The sequence below is a fragment of the Brassica napus genome, chromosome C8 (assembly GCF_020379485.1).
Source record: "Brassica napus cultivar Da-Ae chromosome C8, Da-Ae, whole genome shotgun sequence".
In the NCBI taxonomy this organism is placed as follows: domain Eukaryota; kingdom Viridiplantae; phylum Streptophyta; class Magnoliopsida; order Brassicales; family Brassicaceae; genus Brassica; species Brassica napus.
Window position 1 is genome coordinate 43,783,282 of NC_063451.1, and position 22,392 is coordinate 43,805,673.

Below are 22,392 nucleotides of genomic sequence, written 5' to 3' on the forward strand. Positions count from 1 at the left end.
TTTGTTTTTTTCCCATATTTTTACATTGAGCCTTCAACATCTATGTATTTTCTTTACGTTTCTGGTATGCGGTGTTTCTCATCATCACCAAAAAAGACTCACCTCATGCTCTTGTTCTTTATCGCCTTCTTCACCTTGAGATTTCTGGTATTTATTGTAGATCGGGTTTAGGAGTTCCCAGTTGTGCGGTTGTTTCTCGCATCATTTTAGGCTACTCCATGCAATATTGGATGCTCCTCTTCTTCCTTAGATTTTAGCTGATGTTAGGAACTGCATCTCTTTGGGTTGGGTCAGAGTTTAGTCGTCTTTGAAGTTGTTTTCCTCGTCGTTGGCTTACCATTGTTACTTCCCTCTCGTCTTGGTTTTCAAGATATGGTTTTTGGTAATCTGACTTCTATAGCTCGAGGACGGCTCCACGATTTGATGATTTCGTTTTGTCTACCCTTCCAGCTATGTTCTTTCATCTCGTTGCAGCTTTCAACCCTGCTTGCGTCTCTGTGACTCTCTCTCTTTCGCCATGTTTGCCACTCTAAGTTTGGATAGTGTTCTCCTCCGAGTATGCTCTGTAGATTTGGAAGATTGTTTCTGGTCTCAAGTCTGGACTCATGTTTCTCGGGGGTTGGCTTCATTTCTCCCTCACTCATGTTGTTCTCTTCTTCCCTTAGTATAAATGTGTGATATTAGACTCTTGGAGCTTTGGTCCCTTCTATCCAGAATTTTGTGGTTCTTCCCCGGCATAGGCGTCTTGTTTGTGCTTGTTTAGTTTGTGAGATGCTTCTTACCTCTTAGCTGGTGGTTGTGCTTATCGTTTGTTATGTATGTCTCTTCCTGCTTCGTGGTGATTTTGGCCTTCTGTTGATTATTCTTACTCTAACCCGCTTTCTTGGTTCTTTGCATTGGTCCTTGATCACGCTCATTTGTGTTCGAGGGATTGCTTTATCTGAAGATTATATTTCTACATTTTACTGACTTTTGATTGTTCTGGCCAAGATACTCTATGATAAAGTGGGGTAAGTTAGTTTTCATTCTTGATCGCGAATAAATTTATGTTATTTTTAGCTGCGAATAAATTAAATATTTAAAGTACATTTATATTTTTTACTTATTTCTTTATTCGTTTTGCAATTTTTTGAACAATAAAATAGATTAAAATATATTAGCAAAATTCAAATGATGATGGTTAGTGTGAGAATGATTAGATAATGTATAATTAGAAAATAGTGAACCAAATTACAATAATCTAAAAGAAGAAGAATCTAAAATGTAAAAAGACAAAAAGATGACATGTGGCAGCAAACCCCCCAGCCACTTGTCGAAAGAAGGGAAAAAATCTACTTTATATATAAAGATTTGTTTTAAAAAAAGGCTTTATTATTAGGGCAAATCTCCAAAATAGCACATTTTTAAGTTTATATCACAAAAATAGCACTCAAAAACTAAAATGACCAAAATAACACATTTCTAAGTTTATCCTTTGAAAATTCTAATTTTTTTATTTTTCAAAATTTGAAATCTTATCCCCAAAACATCATTTCTCAACTCTAAACCCTAAACCCTAAACTCTAAACCCCAAACCCTAAACCCTAAACCCTAAACCCTAAAATCTAAACCCTAAACCTTAAAATCTAAACCCTAAACCCTAAACTCTAAACCCTAAACCCTAAACCCTAAATCCTAAACCCCACCCTTTAACTCTAAACCCTAAGTTTGTGACTTTTGATAAAACATTAAGTGCTATTTTTGTGACTTTTGACATTGAGTGCTAGTTTGGTAACAAAAACTTGATTTAGTGCTATTTTTGTCTTTTTCTCTTATTATTATTAAAAAAAAAAAAAATTGAGATTTTTTGTTTGATAAGAAAAGTGTAGGAAAAAACATAAATTTGTTTAATAAACTACTAGCTACCACTTGAGCAGATATTCAAAAATATATTTCATATTATATTCAGTTTATATACATTTAAAATTTTATAAATTAATTTTTAAAAATTTTATATTTATAAAACATGATAAACTAATAAATTTAATTGAACATAGTCAAAATACGACACAATTAATCAGATAATAAAATAATAAAAAATAAATTTTATGAAAATATATTATCTCATTAAAATCATAAATCATATACACCAAATAATCTTATAAAATTATTATGAAAACCATATTTATAAAACTGAAATAATCTATAAACCATGAAAACAAGTTTTATATATTGAGATATCTAAAAAGTAGATATCTAAGGTTTGTATATTCATTGATATATTTCAAACAATAACACAATATTGTCATTATAACCACATTTCCATATATATCATGATTTTGTTGACAAGACCAGTCAATCTCATGGATCTGTTTAACACTGCAATTTTAACTCTGATTCATTGAAGGTTGTTGACAAGACCAGTCAATCTCATGGATCTGTTTACACCCCCGGAAATTAGAATCTAAACATCTACATTTTCTTTGTTTGTTGAATAGAAGGAGGAACACATTAATGCCCAAACAACACATGGGCTGCTTCTGCTTGCTTAATAATTTTTAAAAATCTGTTTATTAGCTCAATTACACTACTAGTTTAGTTTCTTGACAGACAAGTACAACAACAGCACATGGGAAGTGGAAAACATCCAAAGTTTTTTCTTAAATAAAAGAAATAAAATAATTGACAGAAGACGGGAACTCACCGACTCTTCTCGTACCTTATATATGCACACGCAGAAGAAGGCATTTTCAGTAATTCACGACTCAAAAGGAAAGATTCATCATCACTCACTCGTCTTCATTTCCGACGAGAGTGAAAGTGAAGGGAGCAAACTTGTAGCCATCGCCTTCGTAGAACTTGTTCTGATACTCCACCCAGTGAAGACGCAGGGCGTGAAGGAACGCGCTCAACGTCTCCATCACCAGAAGCACTCCCACCGTTGCAAAGATGAAGACGAGGATTCCAACGATCAGGATGAATATATTGTTGAAACTGTACTTGCCGTTGAAAATAAGAAGAAGAGAGAGATTTGTGTTGTTATTAATATTTGGAGAGTAAGTGAAGATGTAACTGTGCATTTACTTACCCCCATGCCATAAGGAGAACCTTCTCGTAGAAGACTGACGACAACTCCGAGTGGGCAAGACTGAACAAGTAAAGCATATGGATAAGTAAATGACATGCTCAGGTTTCGGACATATCTGACTAACTAACTGGGAAGTTGTTGGTGTCTTTGAGAGTAGCAGCAATTTGTACCTGAGGGCCCATAGACGAAGATATGAAGCAGTGTTGGAAACAGCTCCAAGCACAAACTCAATGGTGTGAATGAGCTGGTGCACAAAGATTTCGCTGAATTCAAACTCTTCGTGTCCATGAGATCCCCCATTTGTTTCTACTTGAAGACTCTCATCTGTCTCGTCAAGCTGTGCGTATGACTGACCTTGATGTCTCTGAAGAAAAGCAAAAATTAAGTTTCAGTTACGGGCAAGCTCAAATTCAGTTTGAAGCTTTTAAGTAAAGGGACTCACAGCTTCATGTTGTTTCTTCAAGATGAACGGTTTTGGCAACAACATCCACGGAACAGATACCAGTGCCAGGAAGAGGAAAGTGAGCTGAAACGGAAGATGAATGAGATAAGAACATATAAATACAGAGAAGAGAATTGTTAGGTATCGAGACAAACCTGTACTGTTTTCTGGTTAGGGAAAAGCTGGTTCTCTCCTAAATCATCCATAGGGCTAAGGAACATGTAAATCATTACGTGATACAAATCAGCTTGGGAACCAGTGCACCACTTTATGATGATGAGCACCGAGAGATAGCCAAACAAGCAGTTCAAGAATATCATCTGGGGAACGAACTGGAACCTGGAACCATGTGAGATCATCATACACTTAACTATGATTAATACCGGTATTATTTGTTAGGATGTATTACGAACTAGAAGGTGCACGTATTGGCTGGGGAAGGAAAACTGAAATAAACTCACCATACGTTTACAGCACTTTTGAAGAATTTTGCATTACAGAAGCTCATTATGATTCCAAGGTTCATTTGGGCAACTCCAAGAAGGATTGACATTTTCATCTTAAGCGAGTTCAGGAACGGTAGCTCACTGCGGGTACCATGCCACACAGGATCTACACCAAATGGATAAGTGTCTCGGGTCTTGATCAGACCAATTGTAGTAGCCTCACTGAACAAGAGCGCAGAAATCAAAAATTCAGAAGCGTCAAGATTTGCATTTTTTTGAAGGCTTTTCGAGAGAACTAATCGACATACCTGCAAGAGGCATCACGGCACTCATATGCTGAGGGAGAAAACAACGGGTATGGTATAGAGAAGAACTCGTTGTAGATTAAACCAGTGTATATTGAGAAGAGTGACATCATAAATATAACGTAGCGGCCACCAAAAGCCATTTCCATAATATCCCCAAGTTTCTGTAGTCAGGAAGCAAAAGGGTTGATTGGTTAGCATCTGGAATTGCATGAAAGAAAAACATTTGACAACTAACCAAAATAACACCCAAGGAAATAACATATTATAAGTATATTACTCTCTTTGGAACGTTCAAGTGGAAATTGTTTAATATGACATTTGCACGCAACTATTAAAACATCAACATACAACAAAACAATATGCGAGTTTTGCCAATTTGATACTGAGCTTAGTAGAAACATAAATGTTGCAACTTAAGTTAAGGATATTACCTGGCTCGAAAGTTTCTTTTCTCTCAATATTAGATACATAGTTGCAAGCAACAGACAGATTCCATGACCCCAGTCACCAAACATAACAGCAAACAGGAATGGGAAGGTAACAATTGTGAATACAGTAGGATTGGCTTCCTGATATTTGGCTACACTGCAAGTAATGATCAAAGAAGATCAGTGAAATTCAAGCGACAAACAGTAAATGGACAGTGCATATGGAAAAAATAAAGTAAGCAAGTTGAGTTAACTCTAGCAGATGATTGAGCAAGAAAACAAAGCCAACGTAAAGTATAAAGCAGTTGAAACCAAATCGAAAATTGTATTCTAACGAGTATGCAAAAGACAGAAGCCTAAAACTACTTTTACAAATGTTTTACATAATAGTAGTTATTTCCAGTTTCCTCTTTCTCAAAGTGCAGAGGAAACTCCAGAAAGAGGTGCTTACCCGTATGCATCAACAATTTCCTGAAACGCAGTGGTAAATTTGTTTGTGCGGAAAAATGTCGGAGGCATCTCTTTGGTCCTCAGAACCTGGAAAATAGATCCAACTTGAGAATTGGAGTCAACCGCAGCTCGTTGCAACGCCTCTTGAATCTGCACATGCAGAACTTTAGAATCACTATAGCACCAGTACATATGCAATCATTTCAATTATATGGAAAATAGAGTTACTCACTTCCGGCGCTGCAAACAGAGGACTCCAGCCCTCACCCACAAGGCACTTCTTAGTCACATCAAGACTAAGCATGTTCAAAGTGTGATAGATGGCTTTTTCTTTCCGAACCTACATGGGTAAATGTTGATGATGATTATTGATCTAAGCTACAAAATATCTGAAATTGGACATCAATGAGCACTCTACTAGTGAAAAGAAAGTTCCAAATAATATAAGACCTTGAGGTTCCATTGCTCAAACTTATCTCCAATGGTCTCCAGAAGAATTTTGCGGTGATCCAACCCAGCACTTATGGTAGTTTTAAGCTCTGCTAACCGACCCGAAACCTGAAACATTATGAGAAGACTAGACAAAGTTAATAGTTTCTGAGAATCTACCATCATCATTGCAGACAACAGATAAATCACTGGCCTACAACTCACTCTCCCTTGGATGCTAACCGTGTCTGCACAAACATAACCCACCCAACGATCACTTGAAACTAACAGTTAAGACAAAAAGGTACCAGAAATTTCCCTAACATGAATTTCTCATCCTTAACAACTAAACTCTCTGAGACCTATTGACCCCTACCTTAAGGTATAGTAACCGTTCAACATTGAAAAGCTTACCTTTGCATCACAGGTTGATTACTGTTAGGACAAAGATTCTAATGACTAGAAGCTAAAGTAAGTAGATGCAACCCTCTAATAAGCATTATGCAGAGAGGATATCCATAAATCAATCGTTAGTGTTGGTTATTATTTAAAAGGACCGACTACATATCCATTATCCAAATTTTTATCATCTGTAGTTCATGCCTATAAATAAAGTAAATAGTTGTACAGATAAAAACAATACATATAAAACACAAGACTATGACGCATAAGATAATACACCGAAATCACTAACACATCCAAAGATAATACATACCTCAGACATCATTTGAGCTTGTCTGCCAAGTTCTTCGCTGAAAGGATAGCGATTGGCTCCAAAAGCTTCACATATCTTCAGAATTTTGCTTTTTGCTCTTTCTCCAGAATAGAAGACTACAAATACATTTTTCTCAGCCTGTAACATTTTTTAGATCAAAAGTCAATGTCTAGTAGAGGCAAACAGAAGGACCAATATAAGCATGTGGGCATGAGAACTTTGAAACTACATATAGAATCCTAACTCAAAACTGCATGAGCCTATGAGGAAAAATATATATAAGCAGTAAGAAAGCAGCCAAAATCTTGCATCAGAGAAACTGCGAGCAGAACATAAGCAGCTAACCTTCTCCCCAGAGTTGGGATCAACAACGGACTCCTCAATGACAGACTGTCGAATGAAGATGTTGCCCCTAGTTGCACGAAATAGGATCCTCTCGAACACCATAGACTTTTCGCGAGGCACTAGTCCAGTGAGGAATCCAAGCTTCACTTGCTTTGTTGGATCAACAGACTTCTCCTGTTAAAACAGGAAAGTTTGTAAGGCTATTTGCATAGACAACAACTTAAAGAAGTAGAACAGTCAGAGCTTTCGTACTTCCTGCAACAAAGGAATCTCCAGGACGTCTTCCCCCACTTGCTGTGATTCTATCGCACTCTGTTGAGCGGTAGCACTTCTATGAGCTGACGCAAAAAAATCACCAGCCTAAGAAAAAAAAACACATGAATATAGCACGAGATGCACATCCAACGCCTTAACCACAAAATTTTAAATATGCAATTCCCACAATTAAAATCCCTTTACAGTCATTAAAACCAAAGATCATCTATAGCGAGGTAGCACTAACTTTTCTCCTCATGTAAATATATATATACAGAACCACAAAGCTGTGAAATTAGTTACAAACCAAATCAGGAATAAGGCAACGTCTCAACTACAAACACCCCCACATGATTTTAGTAAGAAGATAGAACCTTCTCAAGAACGAGCTTGTACTCCACAAGTTCATTGTAAGAGCGCTGCAGCTTGTCATTATTAGCATTGATTTCGACAAGCTCAGCTTCTAGCTCTCCAAGCTTGATCTGAAAAAAGGAGAAAAGAAGGAAAATGTATAAGCATGAGGCAAATAGAAAGCATATGGCAAGGCACATGAGTGTTCACCTCAACATCATCCAGATCAATATCAATATCTTTGTCTAGGATAACTCTGGGAGAAACTCCAGCCTTTGACATTTGGTCTTTGAAGAAACGTATCTTTCGCGCCATCTCTCCACATCTTTTTATCTTCATATAACATATCAACAACGAGAGAAAAGAGATCCACCATTGTAAGACGCACTTTCTTCCAACGTACATTAATACACTTAAAAGAGATATGAAGTTTACCTGAGCAGCATAAGTCCGTTGAAATGGGCTCTTCTCAGCATTAAGCTGAGATCATCAACATGAGAAGATGAATCCAAAACAAAAATCATAGATCAAACAAAGCTCAAAGAATCTTAACACAATGGACAATCATATATATATATATATATATATATATATATATATATATATAGCTGGTAAAGAGATGATCAAGAGAGAGAGAGAGAGAGTAACCGTACGTCTTTGAACTGGACGAGGCCGAGATCGCCAAGATAAGAGACGGTAAGATGAGCAGATTCCATCGGAACAATGACCTGAACGAGCTGCATCGGCTCCGAGCGCATCAGATCCATCGGCGGACAGCAACCGCCACCGCCGCCGCGAATGTCCGCCATGACGAGATCGGATTCGCGATTCCTCCTCTCAGTGTGTTGTGGATCGATGACACTTTCAGGAGCTTGTCTTCTCTCGTCTCGTGTAGTTAGTTACTGCCACGTATTTGTATATTAGATTGGATTTGACCATGTGATTCATGCTGTTATGAATGATTGCGAGTTTACAGTTCTGTCCTCGTTTTCATATTTTAAGTATGGGTCTCATCGTGACGGCCCATATTCAAATCGGGTAAATGGTACAGGCCAGCTTTGCTTTTAGTAGCCCCACCACGATTAAACAATACCACCAATATTTGAAAACACCAACAACTAAAAGGATCGACCATTTCTTCTTAGAGGGTTTAGTGTTGGATTCATTTTTATACGTCTGAAGACTTCAGTAGAAAATTATACAAGTGTAAATAATTTTTTAAAAAATTTAATAGGTTGAGTAAAAAATTGATTTAATGTGAAAATGAGTATTTACATTTATAGAAAGCAAATAATCTTACAAAATTGTGTTCAGATAATTTCATAATGTTTTGTATATCATTTTGGACAAATATAGTCCAAAAAATGTGTATAATGTGCTTTCACTGGTACTAGTATGTAGAACTATATTATCTAAAAATCTAACTTAAACAATTTTGGTACTAATCATCTATGTAACGAGTATTAGTGATTTATATAATGAATATGAATATTAAATTTGTTTCCTTTTCTCTAGAAACATGCATGCTTACTGCTTAGTTAGATAATACAGTAATTAATATGAATGTTGATGCCCATTATCTTTTCCGGTTCGTATGATCCTAATCAGTAATCACTCTTATTATATAACCAAACAATATTTATTTATACAACTTGTGAGGTCATAGCTAGCTTTACCTACATAGGCACATCATAGGGTGTGATTCCCATTAACTCCTAATAATTAATTTTATTTAAAACCTTAAATTTGTTGGTACAAAATAATATCACACCGTTTAGGGGGAGGGAATAACTCCAAAAAGCTAATGGCCTAATGCTAAAAGGAAATATAAAATGTACGATCTCGACATCTGTTTTAGGGGATTTAACTAAGATAAAAAAGGGCATGATAAAGGATGATTCTCTAATGTACAAGTATAACGCAGATATAATTTTTAAAAATAATCGGAATAAAAATCTCCTAAGCAAGAACATCTAAGTAAAAGGCACACACCTAACTTTGTTGACACACGCAGAGACATTTGTGCAACATTGAGTATTTTGAATCACCAGATAAAGGATGATTCTCTAATGGAAATTAACTAAGATAAAAAAGGGCATGATAAAGGATGATTCTCTAATGTACAAGTATAACGCAGATATAATTTTTAAAAATAATCGGAATAAAAATCTCCTAAGCAAGAACATCTAAGTAAAAGGCACACACCTAACTTTGTTGACACACGCAGAGACCTTTGTGCAACATTGAGTATTTTGAATCACCAGATTATGAAATCTTCTCCCTACTTTGCCTATTACAACTTATGATTGTAATATCATAGTTAATACGGTTATCCGATTTTTTTTTTGCATATATATATTTATCAAACTAGTATTAAGCATATGTGATATATACACTATCGGCTTGATATGATTTTTGACTAACATTATTGGTTCGATATGTTTAGAATATTCAAATATAATTGTAATTATATAGCTTAAAACAAGAAATAAATGTTCTTTAATCATGACTATAGAAAATATTGTTTAAATCTGGTAATCTGTTTACTAGATGGTTTTCATAAATTTAGTTGCAAGATTACTAAAGAGAATGCAAGTGGTGATGGATGCTTCGCTTCTAGGTTAATTTTGTTTAAAGTTAACTTCTTGACGTTTTCTCATCAATAAAACATGTGGGTAGAGGCGTAGAGCACCAATGTCTTATATATGTCGTCGGTTGGTTTATATATATATGAATGACTTATTTTGTTAATGTGGATAGTTTCATTATTGTTGATAGTTACGTTATGGACAGGTTGATCAGTTTGCTGTAATCCCTTAAAACAATGATACTCAATTATTTATGCTCAATTAATTTAGGATAAAGATGTAACAGAGTAAATGAGGTAGGTTAGTAGGTAACAAGAGACAAACGTTAATCCCCTCAACGCCACCTGTTAACTTACTTATTTGTCTATATATAAGATATGGGCAAAACCTTATAGTTCAGACTTTGGAAGATGCACTAAATTTATCATCATCACCATATATGTACTAGAGATCCTCCATTTTATTACATTAAATAATAATAAGTTTCGCGTTTATATTTTTAAGTTGATGCTAGATCCTATATTTTTCTAAATATATACTGAAAATTTATACACTCTATCTGGGAGATACAAATGTTATGCCGAAGAAGCTCAGTTATCTCTTAGTATGTCGTTTAACAGACTCCTACTTACATCGTCGTTTGTACATAGTAGATACGACGATGTACAAACGACAATGGTTGAAGTAATTGAAGTAAAAGGAAAAATAAGATATAAATCATTATAAGGGCATCTTCATCCCTATTCCATTTTTTTCTTTAAAATAGAGTAAAAGTGATTATAGAGTAAAAAATGTTCTAACCCAATCCCATATCTCACTCCATAATGAAGTTTATTCCATAAATGGAGTAATCTATTTTTTTTTTGTTCATCACTCCATTATAGAGTGGGAAATTGAGTAGGATTGAAGCAATTTTACTTCATTTTCACTTTTACTCCATTTTGAAGGAAAAAATGGTGTTTTACATTGGAGATGCTCTAAGGTTGCAATTAAAAAAAGTCCGGAGCAGGAAAAATAGCAATTATTGGTACATATATAGTGATGAACCATTCTGAGCCCTAACTTGGAGTAACAACTCAACACCGTGTAATCAATTTCATAAAATAACAAAGATTACAAGAACATATTTAGATCCATTTAAAAGCTAATTAACTAACAATGGAAACAAACTTTTAAATTAAATATTATTCTTAATTAAGACTTTTGATTAGGAGAAAATCGGGTTCCGGACATGAAATCAGTAAAAGGACTAGTTATCATCAAGGGACATGGCGAACTTGAAGGAGGTAGTAATCCTTGATCATGATGCTTATTATGAAGATGATGAGTAGATTGATGATCAACCACCACTCTCTCAAGGCCTTGATCGTGAAGAATGCCTCTGAAAACGTGTCCTCCAATGTTCACCGTCGTCTGATAAGCGTATTGTTCTTTTCCGTCGTCGATTGAACTCACCTTTACGCATCGAAAATCGGCTAGGGAACTCAACTCCGCTGGAAAATGTCTTGTACTAGTGTGGATTCTTACACCTTATAATGACCAGAAAAATTGTTTTCAATATGATAAGTTGTATGATCAAGTGATATTATTGAGTTATTTCATCATTTTATTTGCGTCTATATATAATAGGCCATCAAAATAATTATTAACAAACACAAGATAAGATTTCTCGATCTTGTCAAAGATCATCATAAGGGACTATTGTGGGGTAGTTTGTATTTACTGATATACTAACTACAAATCAATCTACTTTAGTCTTATAAAGATCAAAACTGTATAAAGATTAAAACATCAAGAATAGACCACAAAGTATGAGAAATTTCAAGAATTATATAGCCTTTAGTCAAACAAATAATATCAAGAATTATAGTTAAGCAAACGACTTGTTATCATTTCAAATCAAATAAAAACATTGAGAACTGAGAAGAACAAAGCTAATTAATTCATCATCACCAAGCATCACCACATTGATATAGATACATAACCAATATGTAGACTACTAAATAATGTTCACTTACTAGTCTGGTTTTATATTCATACGATCCGATAATCCAAATTTTCAGTCTTTAACTATGTCTACACGATTAGCTTCAAGAGGATTAAAAAAATCAAAATTAGCTTGAAGACCCCAGATCATGAAAATCTCCAAAACCAGATCCTATATGGTGAGAAATCTCATCAGATTTATATAAACACACATGGACTTATAGATGAGGCATAAGAAATAACAAAGGTAATTAATAAAGAACCTAATGATGAAGGGGACGAAGATGGGTGTTGTTCTCTGAGACGTTTAGGGTTAATCGTAGCGAGCCCTTTCTGATGCGGTTGCGTTTGCGTTTGCAATTGTTGTTTTTGGGATCTTCTGTAGGCAGGAACCCAAGTGCTCTTGATGTGAGTTTGGCAATGAAAGGATTTTGTTTTGCAGCAAGTTCTGCATCTCATATACACACACTCTTTCTTGGCTTGATTCCCACAGTCTTCACACCTTCTCCCCATTATCATCATCATTTACTACATCTGCCTTCTCACCATACTCCTATATATATACAATTAATTATTAGAAGAGGCCTACCATTTTTGTTCGCTTTGTTGGATCATCTTTATGTACAAAAAGAGAAAGAGGTTCATTTTTTTAAAATTTTATTGAAATAATGGAAAAGTTATGTTCCATTTGGGTCCGTGCTGTGTGCAAGGAATAAATTAGTATGTAAAGTCATTTATGAATGAAAAGTTGTGTTATTGCATGGTAAAATAATTTGAAGAACACAAAGAACTATGTAAATGGAATATATTAAGAGATTTTATCTGTAAATGGAATTGAAAATCTTAGATATATCATGTTTGATGTTTGTTTGTTTTTAAAATTATAAATAACTTGACAAATTGTTTCAAAAAAATAATAATAACTTGACGAATCTATTAACAAAGAGATGATATGTTATTGTAGAGATAAATTTAAGAGATTTAGGCTGCATAACCAAATAAAATAGAAAACCCAAAAAATTGGTCATGATTTTTTTTGTTAAAATAATAAATCATGATTTTACGTGCTGTATGATCCCTGACTGTTTCATACAGTCGGTAGAAAAGATATGTGTTCTTTTAATTGTTTAGAATATTATTTACATATTTTCTGTTTTCATATTTATTTGTTTTAATTACCTAAAAGATTATTCAAATTCATAGGTTTGTTCAAAAACACACATATTTTGTATATAACTTGTTTTAGATCTTGAATATATATATATATATTATATGAAAATAAATATATAGTGTTATAATAAGAATGGAAAGTGCTACACAAAACGCATTCATATAAAATAATATAGTAGTCTAATAATGATTTTTCATATCACATAATAATCAATATACAAGTTGTATTTCTAAGAGTATACTATACTCAATAATTTTCTATAAATTTCCTTTTTTTTATTGACGTGTCTGTATTTTTTATCCGTTGGAAAGTGGTATAAATATACGTAGTATGTCTACTACGTAACATACATTTGATGACAATACGTTTGGATAGCTTATATTATATTCTCTCTCTCTCACCTCATCTCTTTGAACTTGTCTACGTGACCGTGAGACAAGTAAAAAAGAAGTTTTTTCACTGAAAATATTAAATTGATATTTGAAAGATACATGAGTTGCACGAAAAAAGATACATGAGTCGGATACAGGAACCCAAATTAAATAGGTGGAAAGATATATCTTCGGAAGCTAAACCGACGGAAACCTATTTTTTTCAGAGGGCGATTGGTTAGACTTTAACTTAGAACTTTAACTTTATTTATTTTTAAAACATTAATTTTAACCAGTCATGATGTAACTTTATTTTTAAAATTTAAAGTTACAGCAAAATTTACCAATCAGAATATAATTTTCTTTTTCAAAGCTACAAAAAAAAAACTTCCTTTTTATATTTGTTTTAGTCCAAAATGCTACATTCCTATTATTTAGACCATAGAAGTTTTAAATGAAAATAAATAACTCGTACTTCTTAAAATAACCTTAACATATACCGTTCTTCATATTTAAATTATTATAACCGGAATTTTCATAAGCAAAATTTATTATTATTTACATAATAATTTTATTATTAATTATTATTAAATGGTTTTTAATTATAAATCATTAAGTTTTTGGAGTTTTTAATAACATAAAAGTTCTTTATATATTACATTAAAATACTATAGCCAGAAATTTACAGCTACAGCTTATCTAATATATTGTCAATCGTGTTTTATTTTGATAAAATTACAGCCAGTAACTTACAACTACAGTCACTATAACTACAGCAAAAATCTCTGTTAAAAATTTGCAGCAGCAAAATTTACAGCTACAACAGTCAAAACACCTATAATCCTAATTTTAAAGCCAAATTTTTACAGTTACAGTCCAACCAATCACCCACAGATGCATTATGACTCATCGACTCATAACATATGGAACCAAATAAAATGGAAGTTACCAATACAAACTAAGGAGATCCAACCCGTACGTACATAACTAAACCAACTGTTAACCACGAAATTTCATAACGATCAGACCAAAAACGGTAGTTATGACAAATTTTGTAGTTTATGAAATTGTTGAAACTTTCTTGGAAATTTAAGTCGGTGGATTCTAGTATTCTAGAGGCCAAAAGGAAACTTTCCATGCACATATATAATAGCTCAATGATCAGCCTGTGAACAAACTGATCCACACGTGATATAAAAAGAAAATTTAACCACATTGCTTAGCGGTAACGGGTAAACCAACCTAGAACGAAAAGCATAAACCATAACTCACAAAACCAAATCACACAGAATAAAACCAATAACATGCTGACCAAACTTCACGTACAAGAAGGCATCTTCTAACTTCACAAGAAGGCATCTTCTAACTTCTAAAGAATATCATAATGAAACGAGAAAAGAGAGAAGCCATGTCTTTAAATCATAACTGGAAAATCCCCTAGACTATATTTGCGAAGTGATTTATACACATGTCGTCACTACAATCATTCTCGTTGAAAAAAAAAATCACATGACACTTAAAATAGATGACATGGTTTTAAAAAATAGTGACATGACATCATATTAATTGTGAGATGTAAAATTTTCTTATAAAAATTTAAATCTTTTTACAGGGATTTTAAATATGGTAATAAAAATAACTTATATATCATCATTAATATCAATTTTCCATATGAATATTTATTTATGGTAAACTATTAAATATATTAATAATTCATATATCACAATTAAAATAATAATATATATGTATATATGTATCTCACATTAATAAAAATAAACTAAATAAAGTAACACTAATCCAAAAAAAATTGATGGTTAAATATTTAAAAATTATTTAAATTTATATGTTCATCTTCATCGTTTAAATTAACAAAAAAAAATTTCAGTTTAACTAAAACAAACAAAGTCTCAAATTTATTAGAATTTATATTTATATGTAAATATATAAATAATCATTAAACACAATAATAAAATTAAAAATATTTTTATAAAATCTAATTTTATCTTTATTAAAATTTAAATAAAATCAAATTTAAATAATTATACCAAATCAAAAGAAATAAGATTACAAAAATACGTTTATGATTTCTTATAACAATTGAAATTAAAATATAAATTAATAATGTTGAAATATAAATCAAAATTTTCTTTTGAAATAAAAAATGTTATGTTAAAAATTATTATTTCTGCGCATGACGCAGGAAAACTCCTATTACTTATTATATCATAAACAAAGAAACAACTCATTATATAACCTCATGCCACTGTTGCAGAAGACTATCAAAGTTATCAAATCTGAATCTATCACCGGACTTGAGAAGGAGAGCATAGCAAACCAGATGCCTCCGCGCCAATGACTGCAAGATCACAGATCGCACAGATGTTTCCTTCCTGGCTCGGTACAAACCGAGCAGTGCAGTAAGGACACGACACGTCTTTCTGTCCTCTATAGATGGGGACATACGTTGACCCGCATATCACAAAAGGGTTTCTGAAGTCGTAGTTGAGCTCGGTTGCATCAGTCATGTTGCGTCCAGCGGCTTGAACAATTTGTCTAGCCGTCTTGGCTTGGCTTTCCGTTGGGTTGGTTTCCAACAATCTTTTGGCGAAGTTATAGGCAGTGGCGAGGTTCCTCGCCCTGTAGCAGACTCCCATTGCACTAAACAGGGCGAGTCTTAAGTGAGGTGGTTGGAGGTTGCAGTGAGTGAAGTAAGCAGCGAGCTCCTGCTGCCTCACTGGATCATCTCTCGTCTCTCTTCTCTTAAGCTCCATTTTAAGACCGAGGATATATTCTTTGACGATGGTGACGAGCTCCTTAACCTCCTCGACTTCAGTTCTTGACTCGACCACCAGTAGAGGGATGGTGTGGAGGATAGAGCGGAAGAGCCGGACAGCCTCGGTCAGATTCTCATCTTTCCCGCTCGTTGTAGCTTTATAGCCAGATTTGAGCTTCTCTTCTTGCTGAGAGAGTTCATAAACAAGAGCTGGTGGGCCACGGCTAGAAGACTCGCTCCATCCACGCTCAACGGCGAGTGGAACCACAGGAGACGAAGAGAAAGCAGGAAGATAGCTTTGGCTGCCAATGAGCAGATCAAGAAGCATCGATTTCAAAGGCGCAAAGTTCTTTATGCCAAGCTGTCTGTTGAGGAGACGCATTGCAGTGTCGAAGCTTCCCGCTGCAGCTTGCTCAGCAGCAAGGAGAGATTCCTGGCTCCATATCTGACTTACAGCCATACCTTGACTAGGTGTCATAAAGGCAGACACCTTAGGAGTGTCAAGCTGTAGTGGAAGCTCAAGTCCCTCCCATCCAGAACCCTCTCCTTCTTCTTCTCCGTCTTCTTCTTCTTCTTCTGCAAGTGCATCACCCCAATCGCCTTCTTCAACATCATCTTCTTCATTTGCACTCTCAAGTCCTCCTTCAAATATTCCTTTCATCACTCTCAGAAGAGGCCAATCACCACCGCACACGACGGGAATCGGTGGCATCAGAAGCGAGTGAGTTTTCCCTTGAGGCAATGATGGCACATCGTCTCCCAGCGCAATCGAAAGCCGCTCAGCAATATCCTCTAAACCATGAACCGAAGCAGTGATATACGCTAGAGGCAAAAGACCAGCGTTCTCCAGTATCTTAACACGCTCTTTAACATCTCCCATGTAGAGAGCATTGTGAAACTGACCCATTACGCCCTTCTTCAATTTCATCAACTTTGAAAGCTTTTCAAGATTACCAGTAATAAGATAAAGAAAAGACAACCTCTCGAAGTTCCTCGTCTGCTGGTACGCAAACTCGACGATACCAGAGTTGCCTCCTCGGCGAAGAGCCTCCACTCCAAGTCTATACCAGTAATCTTCCTCGTTAATATTTGTAGCGGACGCAACAGCTACACTCATGTTTCCACTTTCAATAGCCAGGTTGAATCGGACCCTCTCGTCGCCTTCTTCTTCTTCAACAAAATGTAATGCAACTTCAGGGAACCCTTTCTGATGCAGTTAAGCAACCATAGCCTGCCCACTTATCCGAGAGCTTTTTATCATCCTCGCTACATGATCAAATCTCTTTCCCATCAGCGCAAGCTTGAACATGTACTCACTAGCATTAACGGTGATCTCCCTGTTTTTCCCGTCCCGATCCAAGCAAAAGATTTTATCACCCGAAACCTTGGTGACGTAGATAGGGACATCCAGGGTTCGGATGATTCCACTGTCCCCATTAGGAAGACAGTACTTGACATGGTTCGAAGTAGTGTAGATGAAGACACCGTTGTCGTCATCCCAAGCTCCTCTCTTCACACGTGTTGTCGTCTCGTGGAGCGTGCACAAGAGGGCAAGTTTTTTGCTGGCGAGAATGATAGTATGCTTGCTGAGCAAAGCAACACTCTCCATATCATTAGACCACCAAACAACATGCCTAACGGACGGTGTGTGAACTTCACCGAGGACAAGTCTTTGCGTAAGGTCGAACGTAACCACTTTATCCTCACATCTACATAGCAGAGTTCCGGTCCCAGCGTAAAAGATAGCATCTGTGGTGGGAATAGGGAGAGGAATCTTTTTAACCACCTCGTTCTTTAGATTCTTCACTACTAGCACCACCACCACCTCCTCCTGGCCGGTGCTTTTATCGAGAACAGCAAACCGATTACGGGCGATGAATACCGCAGAACCACCACCAGTCCCCCTCTTCGCATCCTCACTCCTATCTTTTGGTATGATGTACAGCTCGTAAGAACCGCCATCAAGATCTGAGCTGATCAAAACTGCATTTTCCGTCGGACTGTATGATAGAGTCCTTGGAGGAGGACTCTGATTCAAGCTTGGAGAACTGTCAGGAGTACGACGCTGTATAGGGATAACTTGGGAGTCTTTCTGAGTTGAATATTCGTAGCGACGCAGAAAACCATCCTTGGCGTAGAGCAAAGAATCACCACTCAAAGCAAACGCAGGACGCTCTCTTTCAAGTTTGAAGACGATCAATCCGCTGTCGTGTCCGGCTGCTAGTAGATTCGTCTCGGGATGAGCTGCGAGTATCCAGAATCTATCGTTTTCGCGACGGAAAGTCTTGATTTCAGTTCGCTTGGTAGCGTCCCAGACACGGATGCTCTTATCCTCCGAGTTGGATACAATTAAGTCATGTTTCGCGTGGAACATAACTGACGAAACGTTACTCGAATGCCCTCGCAGTGTATCCACTTCCCATGCTTTAGTTTCTGCAATTTTTTTTTAATATTTTTGATTAGAAAACACTCATCACTAACTCACCTTTTGGTATTTCAAAATAATATTAGTTACCATTGGTACGCCACAGCTTTACTTTGCGGTCATCTGCACCGGAGACAATAAGAGGCAGGGTGGGATGAAAAGCAGCCCAGTTTACACCTCTGTCGTGACCTTCAAGGACGTACTTGACTGTGGCATCAAAAGGATCACTGTTCATTTGAGTCAACCCCATGATGTCGTCTTCATCAGCAGGAGGAGTATTGTTCTTCCGGAGAGGAGCAATATCCCAAACACGGACAGTCTGATCTAAGGAAGCCGATACGAGGAGGTCTTCTTTTGGATGGAAAGAAGCACACATAACATAGTGGTTGTAATCCCAAATGCTCTGTTTTGTGTTTATGAAACTCTGATTGTATTCAACTGAAAGCAATAGCTATAAGTAGCATTACAATGAAACAAAGGGCTCCTGAAATAAAGCAACAACTAACGCAACTAAACCACTAGAACTGGAAACTACTTGGTCCTAAAGAATAGGACATTATTGAAACAACTAACAAACGTGAAAGACTAAATCAAACCTCCAACGGCTCCAAACTTCAAATGGTAGTTTTGCTCCAACAAACCCTCCCTAAGCTAAACTTGGTCTTCAAGATTCAGCTTATCCTTGACTGAGCAGACTCCAAGTCTGCTTCTCATCTTCTCGAACACTTCCCTCTTTAATGCCTTTGTGAATACATCAGCAACTTGTTCTTCAGTACCGCAATGTTCCAAGCTTATCTCTCCTTCATTTACCAGATCACGTAAGAAATGAAACCTGACACCAATATGCTTGCAACGCCCATGAAATACAGGGTTCTTAGATAACTTAATTGTTGACGTGTTGTCGCATTGAATAATGGTGCTCTCGTTCATCTCATGTCCCAACTCCTTCATAACTCTTTTGAACCAAATAGCTTGACATGCGCAAACTGATGCCGCCACATACTCAGCTTCAGTCGTGGACAAAGTAACTATTGGCTGCTTCTTAGAACACCATGCAACTGCCCCATTATCCAAAAGAAAAACATACCCTGAGGTACTCTTTCTGCTATCGATATCTCCAGCAAAGTCGCTGTCAGTGTAGACACATAGCTCCCTTGTTCCTCCTCCATTGTACCAAATACCAAAGTCTGTTGTCCCCTTTAAGTACCTCAGTACCTTCTTCACAGCTTGTGCGTGAAGTCTTGTAGGTTTTGACATGAAGCGACTGAGTAAGTTCACCGAGAATTGCAGGTCAGGTCGTGTGGTTGTAATGTACATGAGACTCCCAATCATTTGCTTATAGAGTGTCTCGTCTATTCTTTCTCCTTCAGCATCCATGTCAAGCTTCTCTCCAGGCACCATAGGATTTGTAACTGAATTGCAATCCTCCATGTCGAACCGTTTGAGAATCTCCTGAGCGTACTTGGCTTGAGATATGTGAATTCCATTCACCTTCTGATGCACCTCAATGCCCAAGAAATACCTCATCCTCCCAAGATCAGTCATGTCGAACTCGTCTTGCATAGACTTCTTGAACTCCATCATCATCTCAAGACTGCTTCCTGTGTAAATAAGGTCATCAACGTACACACTCACAATCAGGATATTACCTTGATTGTCGACCTTGAGAAACAATGTCTCCTCGTTCTGTGACTTTGCGAAGCCAGCTTTCAGAAAGTATTCTTCAATGCGACTAAACCAGGCCCTTGGAGCTTGCTTCAGACCATACAATGCCTTGTGAAGCTTGTAGACGCTGTCTTCATGTCCCTCCACTACGTACCCTTTAGGTTGTTGTATGAAGACATCTTCGGTGAGGATTCCGTGAAGAAATGCTGACTTGACGTCGAGCTGGTACACGATCCATGACTTCTGAGCTGCAGTGGCTAGAATGGTTCTAATGGTGTCCATGCGTGCAACGGGAGCATATACTTCAGTGTAATCGATTCCAAGCTCCTGAGAATATCCCTTAGCTACCAGCCTCGCCTTATGCTTAATAATTTCTCCGAGCTCGTTCAGCTTGGTTTTGTAAATCCACTTCACGCCTATGCACTTGGCTCCATTAGGTAACGTGCACAGCTCCCACGTCTGATTCTTCTCAATGGAGTTTATCTCTTCTGTCATCGCATCTCTCCACTTCAAGTTTTTTTCTGCTTCCTCAAAGTTTACAGGATCTGTTGCATTTATCTCCACCATGTTGACCACTTCTTCTTCATTATCAATGGTTTCAATGCAGTGCACATAGTCTTTTAAGTAGCTTGGAGGTCTTCTGGCTCTGCCCTCCCTGATCTCTGCAGTATGTTCTTCTTGATTCTCTACTGCGTCTTCTACAGGCTGCTCAGTCTCGTTGTTGTTATCTTCCACCTCTCCATTGTTGTCTTCTTCATCACTTTCTTCCCAATCCACATCATCTCCATTCCATGTTAACGATCCTTCCGTGAGATGATCTTGATCCTCGTTCCAATTCCATTCTTTTGTTTCCTCAAACACCACATCTCGACTTGTCATCATCTTCTTAGTCTTTGGATTGTACAGTCTGTAGGCTTTGGATTCTTCAGAGTATCCAAGTAGAACACATGGTGTGCTCTTATCATCGAGCTTGCTTCGTTTCTGATCAGGAATGTGGACATGTGCAATGCATCCCCAGACTCTGAAGTGTTCCACACTCGGCTTCATCCCGCTCCATGCCTCTTGTGGTGTGACGTTTTTCACGGCTATAGTGGGGCACCTGTTGAGAACATAGAAAGTCCACTTCACAGCCTCGGTCCAGAAGATCTTTGGCATCTTCTTGTTAGAGAACATTGACCTCACCATGTTCATGACAGTACGGTTCTTTCTCTCGGCTATGCCGTTCTGTTGAGGAGTGTAGGATGTGGTCAGTTGACGTCTGATTCCGTGCTCCTTGCAGTAGTCTGAGAACTCTAGTGAGGTGTATTCTCCTCCCCTGTCTGTCCTTAAGCCTTTGATCACCTTCCCGGTCTCAGTTTCTACCATCTTCTTGAACGTTTTGAACTCAGTGAAGGCATCAGACTTATTCTTCAGTAGATACACCCAACCCTTTCTGCTATAGTCGTCTATGAAACATAGAATGTACCTCATTCCACTGTTGGAAGTGGGATTGATTGGACCACAGATATCCGAGTGGATTAGTTCCAATGCCTCTTTTGCTCTCCATGTACTCTTCTTCGGTATGGCCTTTCTTGGTTGCTTCCCCACCAGACAGTCTGGACACGTAAAGCTCTGAACCCCAAAGTCTGGTAGACCCCTCACCATGCCTTTGCTCTGTAGTGCTTTAATTCCTCGGTGACTTAAGTGGCCATAACGCTCATGCCATAATTTTGGCACATCTTCAGAAGTTGTCTTCAGGCACCTCTGTTCACTTGAGTTTGAATCACCTCTTCCTTGATCAGCTAGTGCAAACATACGGTTTGAGCTCATCCTACTCTCAGCTATCAAACCCCTCTCTTCATGATAGATTTTGCAGTAGCCTTTTTGAATGATGATTGTGATCCGTTTTTCTTGAAGCTGTCCAAGACTCAAGAGGTTATTTTTGAGTTCTGGTACGTAATACACGTCACTTATTACGTAGTTTGCTCCGTTCAACATCAGTTTGGTGTTCCCTTTCCCAACAACCTCCATCTTCTTGTTATTCCCCAGCTTCACCGAGTGCCTGAAGTCTTCATCTAGCTTCGAGAACAGAGTCTTGTCTCCACTCATATGGTTTGAACAGCCTGAGTCGAGAAACCACACCCTCTTCTTCAGGTCTCCTTGATTTTCAGAGCTCGCCATAAGTGCACTCTCTGTCA

At 36.9% G+C, this 22,392-nt stretch overlaps 4 protein-coding genes across 4 annotated transcripts; all 4 read right to left on the minus strand.

The window, feature by feature from the left end:
• Window positions 1-2,490: 2,490 nt before the first annotated feature.
• On the minus strand, window positions 2,491-8,158 carry LOC106415655 (V-type proton ATPase subunit a2). The gene is made up of 18 exons (XM_048765085.1): window positions 7,890-8,158; window positions 7,672-7,716; window positions 7,447-7,569; window positions 7,260-7,367; window positions 6,883-6,990; window positions 6,631-6,804; window positions 6,286-6,423; window positions 5,592-5,699; window positions 5,374-5,481; window positions 5,143-5,291; window positions 4,695-4,848; window positions 4,264-4,424; window positions 3,971-4,177; window positions 3,665-3,848; window positions 3,510-3,593; window positions 3,238-3,431; window positions 3,068-3,127; window positions 2,491-2,973 (listed from the first exon to the last, which is right to left on the minus strand). Exons 1-18 carry the CDS (start codon window positions 8,043-8,045, stop codon window positions 2,769-2,771), a joined length of 2,466 nt encoding a protein of 821 aa, XP_048621042.1. The 5' UTR covers window positions 8,046-8,158; the 3' UTR covers window positions 2,491-2,768.
• A 1,174-nt stretch (window positions 8,159-9,332) lies between these two features.
• On the minus strand, window positions 9,333-12,783 carry LOC125591247 (protein SHI RELATED SEQUENCE 3-like). Its single transcript, XM_048765086.1, has 2 exons — window positions 12,074-12,783; window positions 9,333-11,353 (listed from the first exon to the last, which is right to left on the minus strand). The coding sequence occupies exons 1-2, from the start codon at window positions 12,333-12,335 to the stop codon at window positions 11,019-11,021; spliced, it is 597 nt and encodes a 198-aa protein (XP_048621043.1). The 5' UTR covers window positions 12,336-12,783; the 3' UTR covers window positions 9,333-11,018.
• A 2,872-nt stretch (window positions 12,784-15,655) lies between these two features.
• On the minus strand, window positions 15,656-17,242 carry LOC125575323 (coatomer subunit alpha-1-like). Its single transcript, XM_048767009.1, has one exon. The coding sequence runs from the start codon at window positions 17,240-17,242 to the stop codon at window positions 15,656-15,658; it is 1,587 nt and encodes a 528-aa protein (XP_048622966.1).
• A 99-nt stretch (window positions 17,243-17,341) lies between these two features.
• LOC125592028 (coatomer subunit alpha-2-like) lies at window positions 17,342-18,773 on the minus strand. The gene has a single exon (XM_048767010.1). The coding sequence runs from the start codon at window positions 18,497-18,499 to the stop codon at window positions 17,342-17,344; it is 1,158 nt and encodes a 385-aa protein (XP_048622967.1). The 5' UTR covers window positions 18,500-18,773.
• Between the last annotated feature and the right edge of the window lie 3,619 nt (window positions 18,774-22,392).

What these genes read in the sequence shown, in the direction of transcription:
- LOC125591247 (XM_048765086.1), bottom strand. Translation starts at nt 12,335, where the DNA reads ATGATGATGATAATGGGGAGAAGGTGTGAAGACTGTGGGAATCAAGCC. An exon ending in TTCGTCCCCTTCATCATTAG is followed by an intron (nt 11,354 to 12,073) that starts GTTCTTTATTAA and finishes GGTCATTATAAG; the next exon opens with GTGTAAGAATCCACACTAGT.
- LOC106415655 (XM_048765085.1), bottom strand. Translation starts at nt 8,045, where the DNA reads ATGGCGGACATTCGCGGCGGCGGTGGCGGTTGCTGTCCGCCGATGGAT. An exon ending in AAGCTCAAATGATGTCTGAG is followed by an intron (nt 5,700 to 6,285) that starts GTATGTATTATC and finishes ATAATGTTTCAG; the next exon opens with GTTTCGGGTCGGTTAGCAGA. An exon ending in CTCTGTTTGCAGCGCCGGAA is followed by an intron (nt 5,292 to 5,373) that starts GTGAGTAACTCT and finishes CTGCATGTGCAG; the next exon opens with ATTCAAGAGGCGTTGCAACG.
- LOC125592028 (XM_048767010.1), bottom strand. Translation starts at nt 18,499, where the DNA reads ATGTTCCACGCGAAACATGACTTAATTGTATCCAACTCGGAGGATAAG.
- LOC125575323 (XM_048767009.1), bottom strand. Translation starts at nt 17,242, where the DNA reads ATGAGTGTAGCTGTTGCGTCCGCTACAAATATTAACGAGGAAGATTAC.